This window comes from Scyliorhinus torazame, chromosome 22 (genome assembly GCF_047496885.1).
Source record: "Scyliorhinus torazame isolate Kashiwa2021f chromosome 22, sScyTor2.1, whole genome shotgun sequence".
In the NCBI taxonomy this organism is placed as follows: Eukaryota; Metazoa; Chordata; class Chondrichthyes; order Carcharhiniformes; family Scyliorhinidae; genus Scyliorhinus; species Scyliorhinus torazame.
Window position 1 is genome coordinate 33,367,136 of NC_092728.1, and position 20,620 is coordinate 33,387,755.

At 46.9% G+C, this 20,620-nt stretch overlaps 1 protein-coding gene across 7 annotated transcripts in view; it reads right to left on the reverse strand.

Moving 5' to 3' along the window:
- exd3 (exonuclease 3'-5' domain containing 3) overlaps positions 1–20,620 on the reverse strand; it is a 1,321,659-nt gene that overhangs the window by 683,479 nt on the left and 617,560 nt on the right. For all 7 annotated transcript variants that reach the window (XM_072488031.1, XM_072488030.1, XM_072488028.1 and 4 more), the window contains 2 exons: positions 19,249–19,462; positions 18,629–18,738 (listed from right to left, as the gene is read on the reverse strand). In XM_072488031.1, coding sequence (XP_072344132.1) covers positions 18,629–18,738; positions 19,249–19,462 — 324 coding nt within the window. The remainder of the gene's footprint in view (positions 1–18,628; positions 18,739–19,248; positions 19,463–20,620) is intronic.

The window sequence follows — 20,620 nt, forward strand, 5'->3', positions numbered from 1 at the left end:
TCAGGGTTAAACTCCATCTGCCACTTCTCAGCCCCGCTCTGCATCCTATCTGATGGCATTGGCATCAGTACTGGGGAAGGAGGGACCTGTACCGTTGGGACGGTCTTCACCTGAACCATTCTGGGACCAGTGTTCTAGCGAATAGGATTAATAGGTTGGTCACAAGGACTTTAAACTAGCAAGTTGGGGGGAAGGGGCGTGTAAAGCTATGGACAGTATAATAGTTAATGGAGATCAAGGCAGCAGGTTACGTGACAGGTTATTATGTAGAGATATGGGTTCAAAGGCAAGGAAAATGGGTAAGAGGAAAAATAATTTGCAAAAAGTTACTGATCAAGGTGTTAGGATTCATAACAAAGACATAAAAAACAGCATAAGTGTACTTTACCTGAATGCTCGTAGTATACGAAATAAGGTAAATGAGTTGATGGCGCAAATCATCGTGAATGACTATGATTTAGTGGCCATTACTGAAACATGGTTAAAAGATGGTCACGACTGGGAGTTAAATATCCAAGGGTATCAGACTATACGAAAGGATAGAATGGACGGTAAGGGCGGTGGTGTAGCTTTGTTGTTTAAGGATGGCATCCGGGCAATAGTAAGGGATGATATTGGTTCTATGGAGGACAAAGTTGAATCAATTTGGGTGGAAATCAGGAATAGTAAGGCGAAAAGGTCACTGATAGGAGTAGTCTATAGGCCACCAAATAGTAACAGGATGGTAGGGCAGGTAATAAGCAAAGAAATAACGGATGCATGTAGAAATGGTACAGCGATTATCATGGGAGATTTTAATCTACATATCGATTGGTTTAACCAGGTTGGTAAAGGCAGCCTTGAGGAGGAGTTTATAGAATGTGCCCGGGATAATTTCCTGGAACAGTATGTAATGGAACCTACAAGGGAACAAGCGGTCCTAGATTTGGTCCTGTGTAATGAGGCAGGATTGATTAATGATCTCATAGTTCGGGATCCTCTTGGAAGGAGCAACCACAATATGGGGGAATTTAAAATACAGTTGGACAAGGTAAAATCAAACACTAGTGTTTTGTGCTTAAACAAAGGGGATTACAATGGGATGAGAGAAGAACTAGCTAAGGTAGACTGGGAGCAAAGACTTCATGGTGAAGCAGTTGAGGAACAGTGGAGAACCTTCCGAGCGATCTTTCCCAGTGTTCAGAAAAGGTTCATACTGACAAAAAAGAAAGACGGTAGAAAGGGGAAAAATCGACCGTGGATATCTAAGGAGGTGAGGGAGAGTATCAAATTGAAGGAAAAAACATACAAAGTGGCAAAAATTAGTGGGAGACTAGAGGACTGGGAAGTCTTTAGGGGACAACAGAAAGCTACTAAAAAAGCTATAAAGAAGAGTAAGGTAGACTATGAAAGTAAACTGGCTCAGAACATAAAAGCAGATAGTAAAAGCTTCTATAAATATATAAGACAAAAAAGAGTGGCTGAGGTAAATATTGGTCCTTTGGAAGATGAGAAGGGAGATTTAATAATAGGAGACGGGGAAGTGGCTGAGGAGCTGAACAGGTTTTTTGGGTCAGTCTTCACAGTGGAGGACACAAATAACATGCCAGTGACTAATGGAAATGAGGCTATGACAGGTGAGGACCTTGAGAGGATTGTTTTCAAAGAACAAACAAAGAACAAAAAAGTTGGTTTACAGGTGCAACAGGTGATTAAGAAGGCAAATGGAATTTTGTCCTTCATTGCTAGAGGGATGGAGTTCAAGACTAGGGAGGTTATGCTGCAATTGTATAAGGTGTTGGTGAGGCCACATCTGGAGTATTGTGTTCAGTTTTGGTCTCCTTACCTGAGAAAGGACATATTGGCACTGGAGGGAGTGCAGAGGAGATTCACTAGGTTGATCCCAGAGTTGAGGGGATTAGATTATGACGAGAGGTTGAGTAGACTGGGACTGTACTCATTGGAGTTTAGAAGGATGCGGTGGGATCTTATTGAAACATATAAAATTATGAAGGGAATAGATAAGATAGATGCGGGCAGGTTGTTTCCACTGGTCGGGGAAAGCAGAACTAGGAAGCATAGCATCAAAATATGGGGAAGTAGATTTAGGACGGAGTGTAGGAGGAACTTCTTCACCCAAAGGGTTGTGAATCTCTGGAATTCCTTGCCCAGAGAAGCAATTGAGGCTCCTTCTTTAAACGTTTTTAAGAAAAAGATAGATGCCTTTCTACTGAATAAAGGGATTCGGGGATATGGTGTACGGGCCGGAGAGTGGAGCTGAGTCCACAAAGATCAGCCATGATCTCATTAAATGGCGGAGCAGGCTCGAGGGGCCAGATGGCCTACTCCTGTTCCTAGTTCTTATGTTCTTATCTATGTCTCTTTGCAGCCGACAACAGCCCTCCTCACCTATCCACAACTCCACCAATCTTCATATCGTCTGCAAATTTATTGACCCACCCTTCAAATCCCTCATCCAAGTCATTAATGAAAATCACAAACAGCAGAGGACCCAGAACTGATCCCTGCGGTACGCCACTGGTAACTGGGATCCAGGCTGAATATTTGCCATCCACCACCACTCTCTGACTTCTATCGGTTAGCCAGTTTGTTATCCAACTGGCCAAATTTCCCACTATCCCATGCCTCCTTACTTTCTGCAGAAGCCTATCATGGGGAACTGTAGGAATCTGTAATTGGTGGGATCTTAACCTAGACATACATAGACATAGAACATACAGTGCAGAAGGAGGCCATCGAGTCTGCACCGACCCACTTAAGCCCTCACTTCCACCCTATCCCCGTAACCCAATAACCCCTCCTAACCTTTTTTTGGTCACTAAGGGCAATTTATCACGGCCAATCCACCTAACCTGCACGTCTTTGGACTGTGGGAGGAAACCAGAGCGCCCGGAGGAAACCCACGCAGACACGGGGAGAACGTGCAGACTCCGCACAGACAGTGACCCAGCAGGGAATCGAACCTGGGACCCTGGCGCTGTGAAGCCACAGTGCTATCCACTTGTGCTACCGTGCTGCCCTGTCGAACTACGCCAAGTTGGGGGAAGCTTAGTTGATGAATCAAAGTCCTGGCGCAATACGACAAGTTGTAAGATTTGTAATATTTCTGGACTATGCCAAGTTGTTCGATTCCTAGTATTATTTGACTGTGTAAAGTTGAAGGAATTTATATCATTTCCACTATACGGTTACCAGTAGCACTTTGCGAATACTGGGACTCAGCAGAAACTTCAGTTAAAACTTCTCAGGTGCCAAAAAGAATTGTTTTATTTGTAGTTGCTTGATTACAATTTGAAAGTCATTTAAAAGGCAATTCGTAGACAATTCGAAGCTTTCAGAGAATTACAGACATTATCTTCTTTTGCTTAGGCAGACAGCTCGAAAGTAACTTTTAAAAGGTCAAAGTCTGGCAATGAAACATGAAGAGAGAGAGAGAGCTAATCTTCAGCTAAACTGAAACTCAAAGTCAAAAAAGACTAACAGACTGACAGAATCAAAGACAGAACCCCCAAAAGACATCTCACATTAACAGGCAGACTAAGAGAATTAAAGACAGCAATTAAGGACAGACAACACAGCACAACTGTGGCGGGCGGAAACTTTTCAGTTATACACTTTCATATTTGTCTTAAGTCATCTAATCACACCCCAATATAATCCTAATTGGTTTCGGTTAGACTCAAACACATTTGATTTGATGGCAAGCCGTCCATCTTCAACGTGCAACATTAGCTTTTCTGACGTAGCTGTTATCTGCATTGTGAACGATGGTGTCTTCATGTTGCTATGGTATTCAGTCCTTGTCCTTGACATTAGCACAAGCAGTGTCAAATTGTCTTGCAACTGTGCTGTTTTAATGTCACACTGACTTTGAAAATATGCATTTGCCAGGACAACGGACCTCAGTAAAAGTGAATTATGCTGTATAAGTGGGTATTTAAAACTGGGGCTTAATATTTATGCTTAAACAGCTATCTTTTACCTATACTAGTTGTATTCGAAATACCTGGCTTCTACAGGAACCTTATCAAATGCCTTACTAAAATCCATGTACACTACATCCACTGCTTTACCTTCATCCACATGCTTGGTCACCTCCTCAAAGAATTCAATAAGACTTGTAAGGCAAGACCTACCCCTCACAAATCCGTGCTGACTATCCCGAATCAAGCAGTGTCTTTCCAGATGCTCAGAAATCCTATCCTTCAGTACCCTTTCCATGACTTTGCCTACCACCGAAGTAAGACTAACAGGCCTGTAATTCCCAGGGTTATCCCTATTCCCTTTTTTGAACCGGGGCACGACATTCGCCACTCTCCAATCCCCTGGTACCACCCCTGTTAACAGTGAGGACGAACAGATCATTGCCAACGGCTCTGCAATTTCATCTCTTGCTTCCCATAGAATCCTTGGATATATCCCGTCAGGCCCGGGGGACTTTTCTATCCTCAAGTTTTTCAAAATGCCCAACACATCTTCCTTCCTAACAAGTATTTCCTCGAGCTTACCAGTCTGTTTCACACTGTCCTCTCCAACAATATGGCCCCTCTCATTTGTAAATACAGAAGAAAAGTACTCATTCAAGACCTTTCCTATCTCTTCAGACTCAATACACAATCTCCCGCTACTGTCCTTGATTGGACCTGCCCTCGCTCTCGTCATTCTCATATGTTTATTATCTAGTACCTTATTGGCTTTAGTTGCTGCCTCTTTACTGACCTCTAACTTCCTAATCTGGTTCCCATCCCCCTGCCACATTAGTTTAAAACCTCCCCAACAGTGTTAGCAAAAGCACCCCCTAAGACTAAGCTCCAGTCCTGCCCAGGTGTAGACCATCCGATTTGTAATGGTCCCACCGCCCCCAGAACCGATTCCAATGTCCCAAAAATCTGAACCCCTCCCTCCTTCACCATCTCTCAAGCCATGTATTCATTCTGACTATTCTTGAATTTCTACTCTGACTTTCTCGTGGCACTGGTAGCAATCCTGAGATTACTACCTTTGAGGTCCTACTTTTTAAACTTATCTTCTAACTCCCTAAATTCTGATTGTAGGACCTCATCCCGTTTTTTACCTATATCGTTGGTGCATATATGCACCACGACAACTGGCTGTTCACCCTCCCCCTTCAGTATGTCCTGCAGCCGATCTGAGACATCCCTGACCCGTGCACCCGGGAGGCAACATACCATTCGGGAGTCTCGTTTTCGACCACAGAAACGCCTGTCTACTCCCCTTACGATTGAATCCCCTATGACTATAGCCCTGCCAGTATTTTTCCCGCTCTTCTGTACAGCAGAGCCAGTCACGGTGCCATGAGCCTGGCTACTACTGCCTTCCCCTGGTGAGTCATCTCCCCCAACAGTATCCAAAACGGTATGCCTGTTTTGGCGGGAGATGACCGCAGGGGACACCTGCACTGTCTTCCTGCTCTTTCTCTGCCTTTTGGTCACCCATTCTCTGTCTCCCTTACCAACCCTAATCTGCGGTGTGACCAACTCACTGAACGTGCTATCCACGACCTCCTCAGCATCGCGGATGCTCCAACGTGAGTCCATCCGCAGCTCCAGAGCCGTGATGCGGTCTAACAGGAGCTGCAGCTGGACACACTTCCCGCACATGAAGGAGTCAGGGGCATCGGCCGCGTCCCTGAACTCCCACATTGAGCACGAGGAGCATAACACGGGTCTGGGATCTCCTGCCATTTTTACACTTTACCTTAACTGATTACAAACATAATATCAAATAATGAATAAGTGAAAGGAATAAGGATTTTACTTACCAATCACAATACTTACCAATCCACGAAGAGTTAAATTTCTCCCAGCTGCTTACCTTCCCGACAGACCTCTGGCCACTGTTCCCGCTGAAAATCTGAAGCTATAACATGCGGATAAAAGAAAAAGCTTACCTGATATTCACTTCCCCCTTAGGTTAGAGAAGGTGGAAGGGTGGGAGACACTACAAGTGTAGTGTCTCGGGTTTAGCAACCGCCTAACTTAAATAGAGGTAAAAATCAACCACTGAAGCACCTACCTGATTCCCAAGCTGCACTCCGGCTCCCTCTCTCTCTCCTGCTCCCGGAAATGAAGGCCGCTGGAACCTGGGGGCAAGTTTAAACACCTACCTGACACTCTCAGTCCTTCCCCTCCACACACAGAAAAAGATTGCAAAAAATTCCCCCGAAACCCCCATCATAACCACACCTTTTTAGCTATTTTCTTTTTTATTTTCCCCCTACCAAACCTCCAACCCAACAAGAGACCCCAAAAAGGAAACATTTAAGAAAACCACAAAAAAGGACAAGAAAAACACATCGCAACCAAAATACATCAACCTAAAAAGGTCGAAAAAAACGAAAAGAACGGATCCAAGCATGCAAGCATCTCTCAAAGCGAGAGAGAAACAAAATAGACTTAAAAGTTCTACCATGAGTCCAAGAGTCCTCAGCTCAGAGCCAGCCCTTGCTTCTTAACAAAGTCCATCGCCTCCTCGAAATAGTGGTGCTGGCTCTCATGCGTAACCCACAGTCGCGCTGGAAAAAGCAGCACGAATTTCACCTTGTTCTTGTACAAAATCTCCTTCACCTGCCTGTAGCCTCCCCTCTTCCTGGCCACCTTGGTAAACACGCAGGGTGCTATTGTCCCATGTACAGCTACGTGTGCTCTTGACCCATTGCAGAACCTGCTCCTTGTCCAGATACCTGTGAAACCGGACAACCATCGATCATGCGGGACCACCTCGTCGCGGCTGCCTCACCTGCACTGTGTGTGCCCTGTCCGTCGCCGCCGGGCGAGGGAACACCTCGTTCCCAGCAGCTTCTGGAACATATCTGCCACATAGGCGGCGGCATCCAGCCACTCAGCCACCTCCGGGAGGCCAACAATTCTTACATTCTGCCGGCGAGATCTGTTGTCCAGCCTTTCCAGGAGCATTTTTTGCTGATCCCTCAGCCTCCGAATCTCCACGTCCACCACCGTTTGAAAGTCTGCCTGCTCCTTCACCATCTTCTCCAGCTTCTGGGGCTTCTCAGCCTGATCATCCAGCCTTTTTTCCAATCGGTCCATCGGCTTCTGGAGCGGCTCCAAATTATCGCGCTTCAGAGCTAAAAAAGCCCTCCTGCATGGCCTGAAGCAGCTGCTCCATTGTAGGCTGGGCATTTTGGAATTCCATGTGCACCACAACAACATCACTGCCTCGGTCACCTCAACAAACCATTCCAGTGGGTTAGTAATAGACAATTTGCCCTTAATAAATTCATGTTGGCTTTCCTTAATTAACCCACATATGCCCAACTGATTGTTGATTTTGTCCTGAATTATTATTTCTAGAAGATTCCTCACCACCAAAGTTAAATTTAATACTATGGATCTTAAAAAAGGAATTAGACGGGCAAAGAAACAAGATGCAAATCATAGAATTTACAGTGCAGAAGGAGGCCATTCGGCCCATCGAGTCTGCACCGGCTCTTGGAAAGAGCACCCTACCCAAGGTCAACACCGCCACCCTATCCCCATAACCCAGTAACCCCACCCAACACTAGGGGCAATTTGGATGAGTAGTTAATAAAAAATGGAATCGAACAGTCTTTAATAAACATAAAAATAGAAAATCAGACAGAAAACTTGGAAATAAAGTAAACAATAGTAACAGACTTCAGGAGGACACAGACATATGAAATTTAATACAGAGTAGTGTGACGAGAGACCTTGATGTTATGTACAGAATTATCTGAAAGTGGCATGACACATTGAGAAGCATGCTAAAAAGCAGGTGGGATGTTTGGTTTTATTACTAGAGGATTACAGGGTGAAAGTAAGGAAGTTATGCTAAATAGTTATAAAGCATTATAAAGCAAAATAAGCAACAGACCTTGGAGGTCTCAGAGGTAAGGAACAAGGCTTGCTGGCTCTTCACCTGTTGGAGATCCTCCTCGACATCGACCTCCATGAATCCCAGCTGGGTGGGTCTACGCCCACTAGCGGGGGAGCTCGTATTCGATGAGTTCCACGGGGAGATCAATTGAGGTGTCCCCATGGAGGGGTAGTACATCCCTCCGCTCCAGAGTCCAAAGGTTCCGTTGTAACAGATTGTAGAAGGGATCTCCTTCTCTGGTTCATCCGTGGCTGAGTTTCGAGCAGCAATGGGGTTGATTTGGGCCGGAAAGGGGGTTGCTGTATCATGTTGGGGGTGCCTTTTATGCACAGAATGCCAAAGAGGGTCCTGTGCATGGGCCCATCTGTGATTGCAACATCCCTCGAGAGCACTGAGGAATCTGTATCCATATTAATGCCGAGTCATCCGCATCCTGCTGGCTCAGGCATCACCCTGGTGGGAAGTGCTCCCGGGCTAAAAGATAGCAGACAGAGTGGTCGAGATACAGACTCATCTGCTGTGGCTTCCTCTGAGGCGGACACCCTGCCCTCAAGGTGATCCACGTGCTTTCGCATGGTCCGTTCTCTAAACCTGACCGTATATGAAACTGGCCCCATTTTTTACATGATATCTCCTGGGACCCACTGGGCGCTGTCACTGAAACTCCAAACATGAACAGCGCCCCCTGGTTCAAACCTCCTGTCGTTGGTCCGGTGATCGTGATAGCTCTTCTAATTGTCCTGCTTCCTTTCCATCTTCCCGCCATTGATCAGGAACGCTAAACTGAGGTGGGTGCGGAGGTGTCAGCCCTTCAGTGATCCTGCCGGAGCTACCCCAGTTGTGACGTGTAGTGTCGTTCGGTAATTGAATAAAAACTTCCGCAGGTGGGACATGCTCCCGCTGTCATGGGCGGGGAGGGTACAGACTGTGATAATGACAGTCTTCCCGAGATTGCTGTTCGGGTTTCAGTATCTTCCAATCTTCATCCCCAAGACATTTTTTAGGTAGATGAATGTGGCGATCTCGGGTTTTATGTGGGCTGGGAAAGCCACGAGGGTGAAGAAGGTCCTTCTTGAGTGGGCATGCGAGGAGGGGGGCTTGGCCCTTCCAAACTTTATTAATTACTACTGGGCAGCTAATATATCGATGGTTAGGAAGTGGGTAGTGGGGGAGGGGTCGGTGTGGGAGCTAGTGGAGGCGGCATCTTGCAAGGGTATGCGTCTGAAGGCTTTGTTAACGGCACCTCTGCCATTCTCGCCGGCTCTATACTTCACAAGCCCAGTGGTAGTGGCAGCCCTGAGAGTATGGGGTCAATGGAGGTAGCATATGAGACTTGAGGGGGCGTCGGTGTGGTCACTGATCTGTAATAATCACCGGTTCGCTCCGGGGGGGGGGGGGGGGGGGGGCTGGACGGGGGCTTCAGGAGGTTGCAGCGGGCAGGGATTGAGAGATTTGGGGATCTCTTAATTGAGGAGATTATCCCGAGTCTGGAGGAGCTAGAGGAGGAGCTAGAGTTGCTGGGTGGGAACCAGGTTTCCGGTACCTGCAGGTACTGGATTTTGTTCGGAGGCAGGTCTCGAACTTCCCTCGCCTCCCACTAAGGGGGCTACACGATAAGGTGATGTCAAAAACAGGGGTTGGGGAGAGGAGGGTCTCGGAAATATACAAGGAACTGATGGAGTGGGAAGGGGTTCCAATTGGGTAGGTGAAGAGGAAGTGGAAGGAAGAGCTGGGAGGAAAGTTCGAAGTTGGGTTATAGGAGAAGGCCCTGACGAGAGTCAATGCATCCTCGTCGTGTGCCAGGCTGAGCCTGATCCAGTTCAAGGTGGTCCACAGGGCTCATATGACTGTGGCCTGGATGAGTAAGTGTTTTGAGGAGGTGGAGGACAGATGTGGGCGGTGCATGGGACGTCCTGCGAACCATGTACATATGTTTTGGGCATGTCCGCGGCTGAGATTTTGGCAGGGCTTTTCAGAAGTCATGTCAGAGGTCCTGGAAAGGAGGGTGACTCAGAATCCAGAGGTGCCAATATTTGGAGTGTCGGAAAATCTGGGAGCCAAGGGGGCGGGGGGGGGGGGGGGGGGGGGGGGGGGCGGGGGGGGGGAAGAGAGAAGAGGCAGAGGTTTTGGCCTTTGCCTCCCTGGTGGCCCGGACACGGATTTTGCTGGGATGGAGGGACTCGGAGCCTGCAAAAGTCGGGTGTTTGGGTCAGTGACATGGCAGGGTTTCTTAGGCTGGAGAAAATTAAGTTCGCTTGAAGGGGTTCATTACAGGGGTTCGCTTGGAGGTGGCAGCCGTTCAGACTTCTTCAAGGAGAATTGACCGGAGGCATGGAAGTGACAAATAAGGGCAAGGAATCTAATGTATGGATAGTTGGGGTTTAGGGTTGGGGGGAGTTGGGCTTGTTATTGTGGGATGTGTGTGTGTGTTGGATCTTGCTTTTCTTTAAAATGTTAAAATTGTAAATGCTTCAATAAAATATTTTCTAAAAAAAAAATCATCCGTCTCAACAAAGGTGTTAACATTAGTTAGAATAACGTCACTTACATTCTCTCTTACATTCCCCCGAGTGCACAGAACACTGACTGCACTCCTGACGGTACATTACTCTCTGCAACCGGAGTGTCAACCTAAATTATCAGATCAAATAAGAACATAAGGACTAGGAGCAGGAGTAGGCCATCTGGCCTCTTGAGTCTGCTCCGCCATTCAATGAGATCATGGCTGATCTTTCGTGGACTCAGCTCCACTTTCCGGCCCAAACACCATAACCCTTAATCCCTTAATTCTTCAAAAAACTATCTATCTTTAGCTTTAAAAAATTTAATGAAGGAGCCTCAACTGCTTCACTGGGCAAGGAATTCCATAGATTCACAACCCTTTGGGTGAAGAAGTTCCTCCTAAGTTCAGTCCTAAATCTACTTCCCCTTATTTTGAGGCTATGCTCTCTAGTTCTGCTTTCACCCGCCAGTGGAAACAACCTGCCCGCATCTATCCTATCTATTCCCCTCATAATTTTATATGTTTCTATAAGATCCCCCCTCATCCTTCTAAATTCCACCGAGTACAATCCCAGTCTACTCAACCTCTCCTCGTAATCCAATCCCCTCAACTCTGGGATTAACCTAGTGAATCTCCTCTGCACACCCTCCAGCGCCAGTACATCCTTTCTCAGGTAAGGAGACCAAAACTGAACACAATACTCCAGGTGTGGCCTCACGAACACCTTATACAATTGCAGCATAACCTCCCTAGTCTTAATATCCATCCCTCTAGCAATGAAGGACAAAACTCCATTTGCCTTCTTAATCACCTGTTGCACCTGTAAACCAACATTTTGCGACTCATGCACTAGCACACCCAGGTCTCTCTGCACAGCAGCATGTTTTAATATTTTATCATTTAAATAATAATCTCTTTTGCTGTTATTCCGACCAAAATGGATAACCTCACATTTGGCAACATTGTATTCCATCTGCCAGAACCTAGCCCATTCACTTAACCGATCTAAATCCCTCTGCAGACTTGCTGTATCCTCTGCACTTTTTGCTTTACCATTCATCTTAGTGTCGTCTGCAAACTTGGGACACATTGCACTTGGTCCCCAACTCCAAATCATCTATGTAAATTGTGAACAATTGTGGGCCCAACACTGATCCCCGAGGGACACCACTAGCTACTGATTGCCAACCAGAGAAACACGCATTAATCCCCATTCTTTGCTTTCTATTAATTAACCAATCCTCTCTGTCCTTCCGAATAGTTTGATACCCTTGGATATTTAACTCCCAGTCGTGACCATCCTTTAACCATGTTTCAGTAATGGCCACTAAATCATAGTCATTCACGATGATTTGCGCCATCAACTCATTCACCTTATTCCGAATACTACGAGCATTCAGGTAAAGTACACTTATATTGGCTTTTATACCTCTGTTTTGAATCTTAATACCTTGATCAGTAACCTCTCGTAAATTATTTTTCCTCTTAATTTTTCTACTAATTTTCTTAGTCGTTGAACCCATATCTTCATGTAACAACCTGCCGCGTCGCTTACCATTTATGTTTTTACTTCCCGTTTTATTCCTTTTAGTATTCCTGGTCCTATTCACTGAGCTCCCCTCAGTCACTGTACCTTGTACTGTCGCCCTTTTTGATTTTTGACTATGGCTTCTCTGCCTTACACTTTCCCCCTTACTGCCTTTTGTTTCTGCCCTTGTTTTACTACCTTCCGACTTCCTGCATTGGTTACCATCCCCCTGCCACATTAGTTTAAACACTCCCCAACCGTTCTAGCAAATAGCCCCCCCCCCCGAGGACATCAGTTCCAGTCCTGCCCAAGGTGTAACCCGTCCAGTTTGTACAGGTCCCCCTCCCCCAGAACTGGTCCCAATGCCCCAGGAATCCATCCACCATCCCTTCAGCCATGTATTCATCCTATATATCCTGTCATTTCTACTCCGACTAGCACGTGGCACTGGTAGTAATCAGAGATCACTACCTTTGAGGTCCGATTTCTTAACTTCCTTCCTAGTTCCCTGTTTTCTGCTTTTAGAACCACATCCCTTTTTTTTTTAACCTATGTCATTTGTACCGATGTGGACCACGGCCACTGGCTATTCACCCTCCCCCTCCAGAATGTCCTGTACCCGCTCCAAGACATCCTTGACCCTAGCACCAGGGAGGCAACATGCGGTCCTGGAGTCTTGTTTGCGGCCACAGAAACACCTGTCTATTCCCCTTACAATTGAATCCCCTACAACTATTGCACTGTCACATTTATCACCCCTCCCCTCTGCAGCAGAACCAAACGTGGTGCCACAAGTTTGGCTGTTGCTGTTTTCCCCTGAGAGGCCATTCCCCTCAACAGTATCCAAAACGGTATATTTGTTCTGCAGGGGAATGGCCACAGGAGATTCCTGCACTACCTGCCTTGCTCTCTTGCTCCGTCTGGTGGTCACCCATTCCCTTCCTGCCTGCGGAGTCTGAGCCTGCGGTGTGACCACCTCTCCATGTGTGCTATCCACAATACTCTCCGACTCGCGGATGCTCCACAGTGTCTCCAGCCGCTGCTCCAGCTCTGAAACTCGAGCTTCCAGGAGCTGTAACTGGAGACACTTCCTGCACACATGCTGATCCTGGGGACTGGAACTGTCCCCAGCCTGCCACATGGAGCAAGAGGAGCAGACCTGGAGCTGTCCTGCCATGAATTATTCCTTTAAATTAAACCTTTGAAATTAAACTTTAGAAAGATGTTTTTGTGTCAGATTAAATCCAATTCCCGTGTATTATTTAATTAGATTTCTTTATTAAAAAAACTAAGTATTTATCCCTCTTGATCTGACAAATTAAAAATAGTTATTTAATTGAAATTAAAAAGTTATTTAAATCAAATTAAAAATATTAATTTAAATTAACCCAAAATAGTTATATAAGTCAAATTTAAAAATGTAAAAATAGTAATTCAAATCAACTTAAAAATGATAATCTAAGTCAATCAAAACTAGTACTTAAATCAGTAACTCCCGATATTCAAACTTAACCCAGCCTGACTTTCAGCCAATCAGGCTACAGTCTCCTGTGATGTCACAATACCGGGTTTTTTTCAATTGTGAAACAAATAAACAGCTGTCTCACCCGAGAGTGCTCTTTACTGAAGTCTCACCCTCTCTCCGCGCTCTTTACTGAAGTCTCGCCCTCTCTCTCTCCGCGCTCTTTACTGAAGTCTCGCCCTCTCTCTCTCCGCGCTCTTTACTGAAGTCTCGCCCTCTCTCCGTGCTCTTTACTGAAGTCTCGCCCTCTCTCTCTCCGTGCTCTTTACTGAAGTCTCGCCCTCTCTCTCTCCGTGCTCTTTACTGAAGTCTCGCCCTCTCTCCGTGCTCTTTACTGAAGTCTCGCCCTCTCTCCACGCTCTTTACTGAAGTCTCGCCCTCTCTCTCTCCGCGCTCTTTACTGAAGTCTCGCCCTCTCTCTCTCCGTGCTCTTTACTGAAGTCACGCCCTCTCTCTCTCCGTGCTCTTTACTGAAGTCTCGCCCTCTCTCTCTCCGTGCTCTTTACTGAAGTCTCGCCCTCTCTCTCTCCGTGCTCTTTACTGAAGTATCGCCATCTCTCTCTCCGTGCTCTTTACTGAAGTCTCGCCCTCTCTCCGCGCTCTTTACTGAAGTATCGCCATCTCTCTCTCCGCGCTCTTTACTGAAGTCTCGCCCTCTCTCTCTCCGTGCTCTTTACTGAAGTCACGCCCTCTCTCTCTCCGTGCTCTTTACTGAAGTCTCGCCCTCTCTCTCTCCGTGCTCTTTACTGAAGTCTCGCCCTCTCTCTCTCCGTGCTCTTTACTGAAGTATCGCCATCTCTCTCTCCGTGCTCTTTACTGAAGTCTCGCCCTCTCTCCGCGCTCTTTACTGAAGTATCGCCATCTCTCTCTCCGTGCTCTTTACTGAAGTCTCGCCCTCTCTCCGCGCTCTTTACTGAAGTCTCGCCCTCTCTCTCTCCACGCTCTTTACTGAAGTCTCGCCCACTCTCTCTCCGCGCTCTTTACTGAAGTCTCGCCCTCTCTCCGCGCTCTTTACTGAAGTCTCGCCCTCTCTCTCTCCGCGCTCTTTACTGAAGTCTCGCCCTCTCTCTCTCCGTGCTCTTTACTGAAGTCTCGTCCTCTCTCTCTCCGTGCTCTTTACTGAAGTCTCGCCCTCTCTCCGCGCTCTTTACTGAAGTATCGCCCTCTCTCTCTCTCCGCACTCAAAGAACAAGAACAAAGAAATGTACAGCACAGGAACAGGCCCTTCGGCCCTCCAAGCCCGTGCCGACCATGCTGCCCGACTAAACTACTCTTTACTGAAGTATCGCCATCTCTCTCTCCGTGCTCTTTACTGAAGAATTGCCATCTCTCTCTCCGTGCTCTTTACTGAAGTATCGCCATCCCTCTCTCCGTGCTCTTTACTGAAGTCTCGCCCTCTCTCCGCGTTACTGAAGTATCGCCATCTCTCTCTCCGTGCTCTTTACTCTCCATGCTCTTTACTGAAGTCTCACCCTCGCTCTCTCCACGCTCTTTACTGAAGTCTCGCCCACTCTCTCTGCGCTCTTTACTGAAGTCTCACCCTCTCGCTCTGCGCTCTTTACTGAAGTCTCGCCCTCTCTCCACGTTCTTTACTGAAGTCTCGCCCTCTCTCTCTCCATGCTCTTTACTGAAGTCTCGCCCTCCCTCTCTCCGCGTTCTTTACTGAAGTCTTGCCCTCCCTCTCTCCGTGCTCTTTACTGAAGTCTCGCCCTCCCTCTCTCCACGTTCTTTACTGAAGTATTGCCCTCTCTCTCTCCGCGCTCTTTACTGAAGTCTCGCCCTCTCTCTCTCCATGCTCTTTACTGAAGTCTCGCCCTCCCTCTCTCCGCGTTCTTTACTGAAGTCTTGCCCTCCCTCTCTCCGTGCTCTTTACTGAAGTCTCGCCCTCTCTCTCTCCATGCTCTTTACTGAAGTCTCGCCCTCCCTCTCTCCACGTTCTTTACTGAAGTATTGCCCTCTCTCTGTCCATGCTCTTTACTGAAGTCTCGCTCTCTCTCTCTCTGTGCTCTTTACTGAAGCCTCACCCTCTCTCTCACTCCCCGCGCTCTTTACTGAATCTCTGTTATGTGACATGAACTCATCTGAGCTTAGGTATTGAGCATTGAAAGACAATAGGGTGCATCACCCAAGCCCAATGCCGCACCCACCCACCCACTTTCCAGCATGAGTTAGAAACCCTGACCACAAGATGCAGAGGCAAAACACCAGAGCTGCACTGATAACAGCCATCAATGCTGTACATGCCTTTGTCCCATACATACCTTGTATTACACAAGCTCAAGGTTCCTATTCTGACTGGATACAAAGCCGCGATATTCAAAACCGAAGTTCAAGGGGCCACTTTCCCAACTCAGCAGGCCCACCTCAATGTAAAAGACCTGTACCCACAGAGCAGAATGTAAACTAGTGAAGAGAATTCTCAGGCACAGGATTTATACCCATTTGGAAACAAATGGACTCATTAGAGATAACTAACTTGAACGAGTTTTTTGAGGAGGTGACAAAGATGATTGATGAGGGGTGGATGTTCTTTACATCAACTTCAGTAAAGCCTTTGACAAGGTGCCTCATGGCAGACTGGTACAAAAGGTGAAGTCACACGGGATCAGAGGTGAGGTGGTAAGATGGATACAGAACTGGCTCAGTCACAGAAGGCAAAGGGTAGCAGTAGAAGCTTGTGTTTCTGAATGGAAGGTTGTGACTAGTGGTGTTCCACAGGGATCTGTGCTGGGGCCTCTGTTGTTTGTGTTGTACATAAACGATTTGGAGGAAACTGTAGCCGGTCTGATTAGTAAGTTTGCGAATGACACCAAGGTTGGTGGAGTGGCAGATAGTGTTGCGGATTGTCAGAAGATACAGCAGGACACGGGTAGGTTGGAGACTTGGCAGAGAAAATGCAAATGGAGTTTAATCCGGACAAATGTGAGGTAATGCATTTTGGTAGGTCTAACATAGAGGGGAAATATACCATAAATGGTAAAACTCTTAGGAATATAGAAAGTCAGAGAGATCTGGGCGTGCAGGTCCACAGATCTTTGAAGGTGGCAACACAAGTGGACAAGGTAGTCAAGAAAGCATACGGAATGCTTGTCTTCATTGGACGGGGCATCGAGTATAAAAACTGGCAAGTCATGCTACAGTTGTATCAAACGTTGGTCAGGCTGCATTTGGAATATTGCGCACAATTCTGGTCACCACACTACCAGAAGGATGTGTGGCTTTGGAGGGTGGAGAGGAGGTTTACCAGGATGTTGCGTGGTCTGGAAGGTGTTAGCTATGTGGAGAGGCTGAATAGACTTGGGCTGTTTCATTAGAAAGACAGAGGTTGAGGGTGACCTGATAGAGGTCTACAAGATTATGAGGCGCATGGAGAGAGTGGATGGGCAGGCACTCTTTTCCAGGATGGAGGGGTCAGTCACCAGGGGGCATAGGTTTAAGGTCCCAGGGGCAAAGTTTAGAAGTGATGTGCGGGCAGGTTTTTTTTACACAGAGGGTGGTGAGTGCCCGGAACGCGTTGCCAGGGGAGGTTGTGGAAGCAGATACATTAACGGCGTTCAAAAGGCATCTTGACAAACACATGGATAGGATGGGTATAGAGGAATATGGCACAAGGAAGTGCTCAGTGTTTTGGCAAAGGTTGATAACATGACCTGTACAGGCTTGGAGGGCCGAAGGGCCTGTTACTGTGCTGTATTGTTCTTTTTTTTAAAAAAAATTTAGAGTGTCCAATTCATTTTTTCCAATTATGGGGCAATTTAGCACATCTTTGGGTTGTGGGGCGAAACCCACGCAAACACGGGGAGAATGTGCAAACTCCACACAGTGACCCAGTGCCGGGATCGAACCTGGGACCTCGGCACCGTGAGGCAGCTGTGCTACCCACTGCACCACCGTGCTGGCCCGTTCTTTTGTTCTTAAATGTGAGGTAATGCATTTTGGCAGGTCTAACATAGCGGGGAAATATATCGTAAATGGCAAAACTCTTAGGAATGTAGAAAGTCAGAGAGATCTGGGCGTGCAGGTTCATAGATCTTTGAAGGTGGCACAAGGAAGTGCTGTATTGTTCTTTGAGACAGTTCGGAGATAGGCAAGTGCCAAGGCAGACTAGTTACAAGGCCTGCCTCTACTCTCTGGGACTTCATCCCCAGTTTTATAAAAGACCCTTGGGCCCACAGGCCCTCATCCACCCCGTGCTTCCTCATACCATCTATAACACATCAAAACGCATGTGCCACCTCATACTCCCAGATGGGACCTCCATAGTGATTCATCAATATGCATTATGGGCAGACCTCAGGCGTAATTAAAAAATATTTAACAAGTTCTCGTTCATACACAATATGAGGCTGAGAAAAAACACCCATTCATGAAACCATTCAATACACCCTCCCTGAACCTCCTGATGAGATAAGTGCTTTTGGAACTCAACCAACCATTCATAATGGGCTCGGCTGTAATAAGAGCCCTTTGGAAAGGTCAACAATGGAATCCATTGAAACTGAGGAAAAGGTGCCTGGTGGTTTTCTTTAAGCTAGACCAAATGGTCTGTCAATCATTGCACTCCAGCTGTGTGCTCTTTTAACCCCAACGTACAGCTGCAGCCTAGCTTATTCCCATTTTTACAGGATTGGGGATTTAAATAATTTCTGATCGTGACACTTCAAAAGAAAGGAAGGTAGATACCCTTCGAGACTATACGTCTCCTACGTAGATTCATGACTCCCATCAGCACTCATCTCAAATGGCCCTGCGGAGTTTGGATTTTCCCACCTGTAAGGTTCCCCCTTTTCCCACCAGCAAAAATGAGATCTGCCGGGATCCCCAGAATCCCTACAGTGGAGAAGGAGGCCATTTGGCCCGTCACATCTGCACCGATCCTCTGATCCACTCCCGTGCCCTATCCCTGTAACCCCACGTCACCTGCACATCTTCGGTAGGGGAGGGGACTTTTGCATTCAGGTCCTAACCACTATTTTTGAACGCCTCAGGATTAAATTCGACCGCAAAAATCCAGCATATAGTATGAAGCCAAACAGATAATGAGAACGGTAAGTAGGCAGCTCTTGAGCACCCAAACATAGAGCAACATGGCCATAGCCAGAGACAGCAGGATGCCTCTCAGTGAGCTGGGTGCTGAAAGGAAGAACATGATCAAACTCTAATCTAAATAAGAGATGTGACCTGCAGGCCATGGACAAACCTCTTTATGCACATTCAAAAGGTCCAATACTCCAGCTGTGAACTGCACCACATCCTTTAACATGGGATAGGCTGTAGACAGAGTCTGCAGATCCCCTGCTGTAGCATAACCTGTAAAAATAAACAAAACAAAATAAAAGCCATTCCAAACCAACTGACTAGGCCTCAGCTAGAAAGCCTTGGCCTTTCTGAGCTGACAGTCTGAAGCTCATTCTAGACTGAAGCACGATTGGGTTTCCCAGGCCTGTTGTGTAAAGTGCCTGCTCTGGAACCACTCGGGATCACGGGCTCAGCTCTCTATCTGGAGTTTGCACCTGTCGAAAGGGCAGATAAGGGGACCTGTTAAAGTGTCTGAGAAAGCCAAGTTCAATGGAGATATCTTCCTTTGAAAACAAACAATGGATTGGGTGACACACTTGCAGATGTATACTACAACATTACTCCAGCTGGGAGTATAATGAAGCCGGGACTCCAGAAGGCAACTTAATGAGAACTGAAGACAATTGTAATGGGAGCTAGAATTCCAGCAGAGTGTGTAATGGGAACCGGAATGCCAGCCGGAGCGTCTGAGAATAAAAACGCTGCACACACCCTCAGGCAACATTTCTTTTTAATAGTTACCTAGTTTAGTTATGGTTTGGTCAGTGAATAAAGTCTGTATGAAGTGGGTCAGTTCAGCTCGCCGGCACTCGGACTCTGACTGTTTCACAAGTTGAGGCAAGTCCAGGAGGTACACACAGTCTTTCATCGCAATTTGTATGACAGACACCCGTGTATTGGTCAGCACTCCAAAAGTGGGCCTCCATTCCATGTCGATTCCAACAACTCCACCAGCCTGCAGCAGAGACACAGAATTCACAACATTTACCCATGAGTACAGGCAACATTATTTGCTCAAGGTACAAGCAGTGTCATTCATTCATTAGCTACAGGTTCTGCAACAAGTTTGCTGATTTCACCCAAAGCATGGACAGCTTGGTTTCATTGGTAGCACAGTAGCACAGTGGTTAGCACTATGGCTTCACAGCGCCAGGGTCCAGTTTCGATTCCCAGCTGGGTCACTGCCTGTGCGAAGTCTGCACATTCTCCCCGTGTCTGCGTGAGTTTCCTCCGGGTGCGCCGCTTTCCTCCCACAGTCCAAAGATGTGGTAAAATTGCCCTTAGGTTAGATGGGGTTGCAGGGTTAAGGGGATAGGGTGGAGATGTGGGGTTAAGTAGGGTGCTCCTTCCAAGTGCCGGTGCAGACTCGATAGGCCGAATGTAAATTCTATGATTCTATGATTGCCGTCAGTGTGCCTGGGTTATGTAGCGCTAAGAAAGTGGCATTTCCATTTCAGATCAGTCAATTGGGGACTCCTATTTCACCTTGTGAGGCTGGGGCCTCTGGGTAATTCATAAGAGTTGGGGGAAGGAAGAAGGAGGGGATCAGAAGAAGTGTGAGAGAGGTGGAGAGGAGAGGGAATGGGGTGGGCGAGCGAGTATACTGTGGGGGGAAACAGGACGGAGGAAGAATAGAAAGGTGAAGGTAAGGGAAAGAAGGGAAAGGACGGTGGGGGGTGGACAGAGGAAGGCAGAGCGTGGGGAGGATAGCGCACTGAAAGGAGGGAATGTGATATAAAAATAAAACCTAGTTGTGGAAAAAAATGTTTACATAAGATATTTGTTCAGAAAGTTGATCCAAAACGACACTAGTTTTTCAACTTCTTCCACTACAACAGCATTACAGAGAAAGACACAAATTCATGAAATCCCTACAGTGGAGGCCATTCGGGCCATCGAGTCTGCACCGCCCTGCTGAAAGAGCATTCTACCCAGGTCCAGCCCCCACCCTAACCAAGCAATCCTGTGCATTGATTATGGCCAATCCACCTAACCTGCTCATCTTTAAATTCTACTAGCAGACTTGTGACTTTCCAATGACATTGGGAAATGATTCATGTGGAGTGCCAATCACAATTGGATTGGCACTTTGCTCCTATTTACTTACACTAAA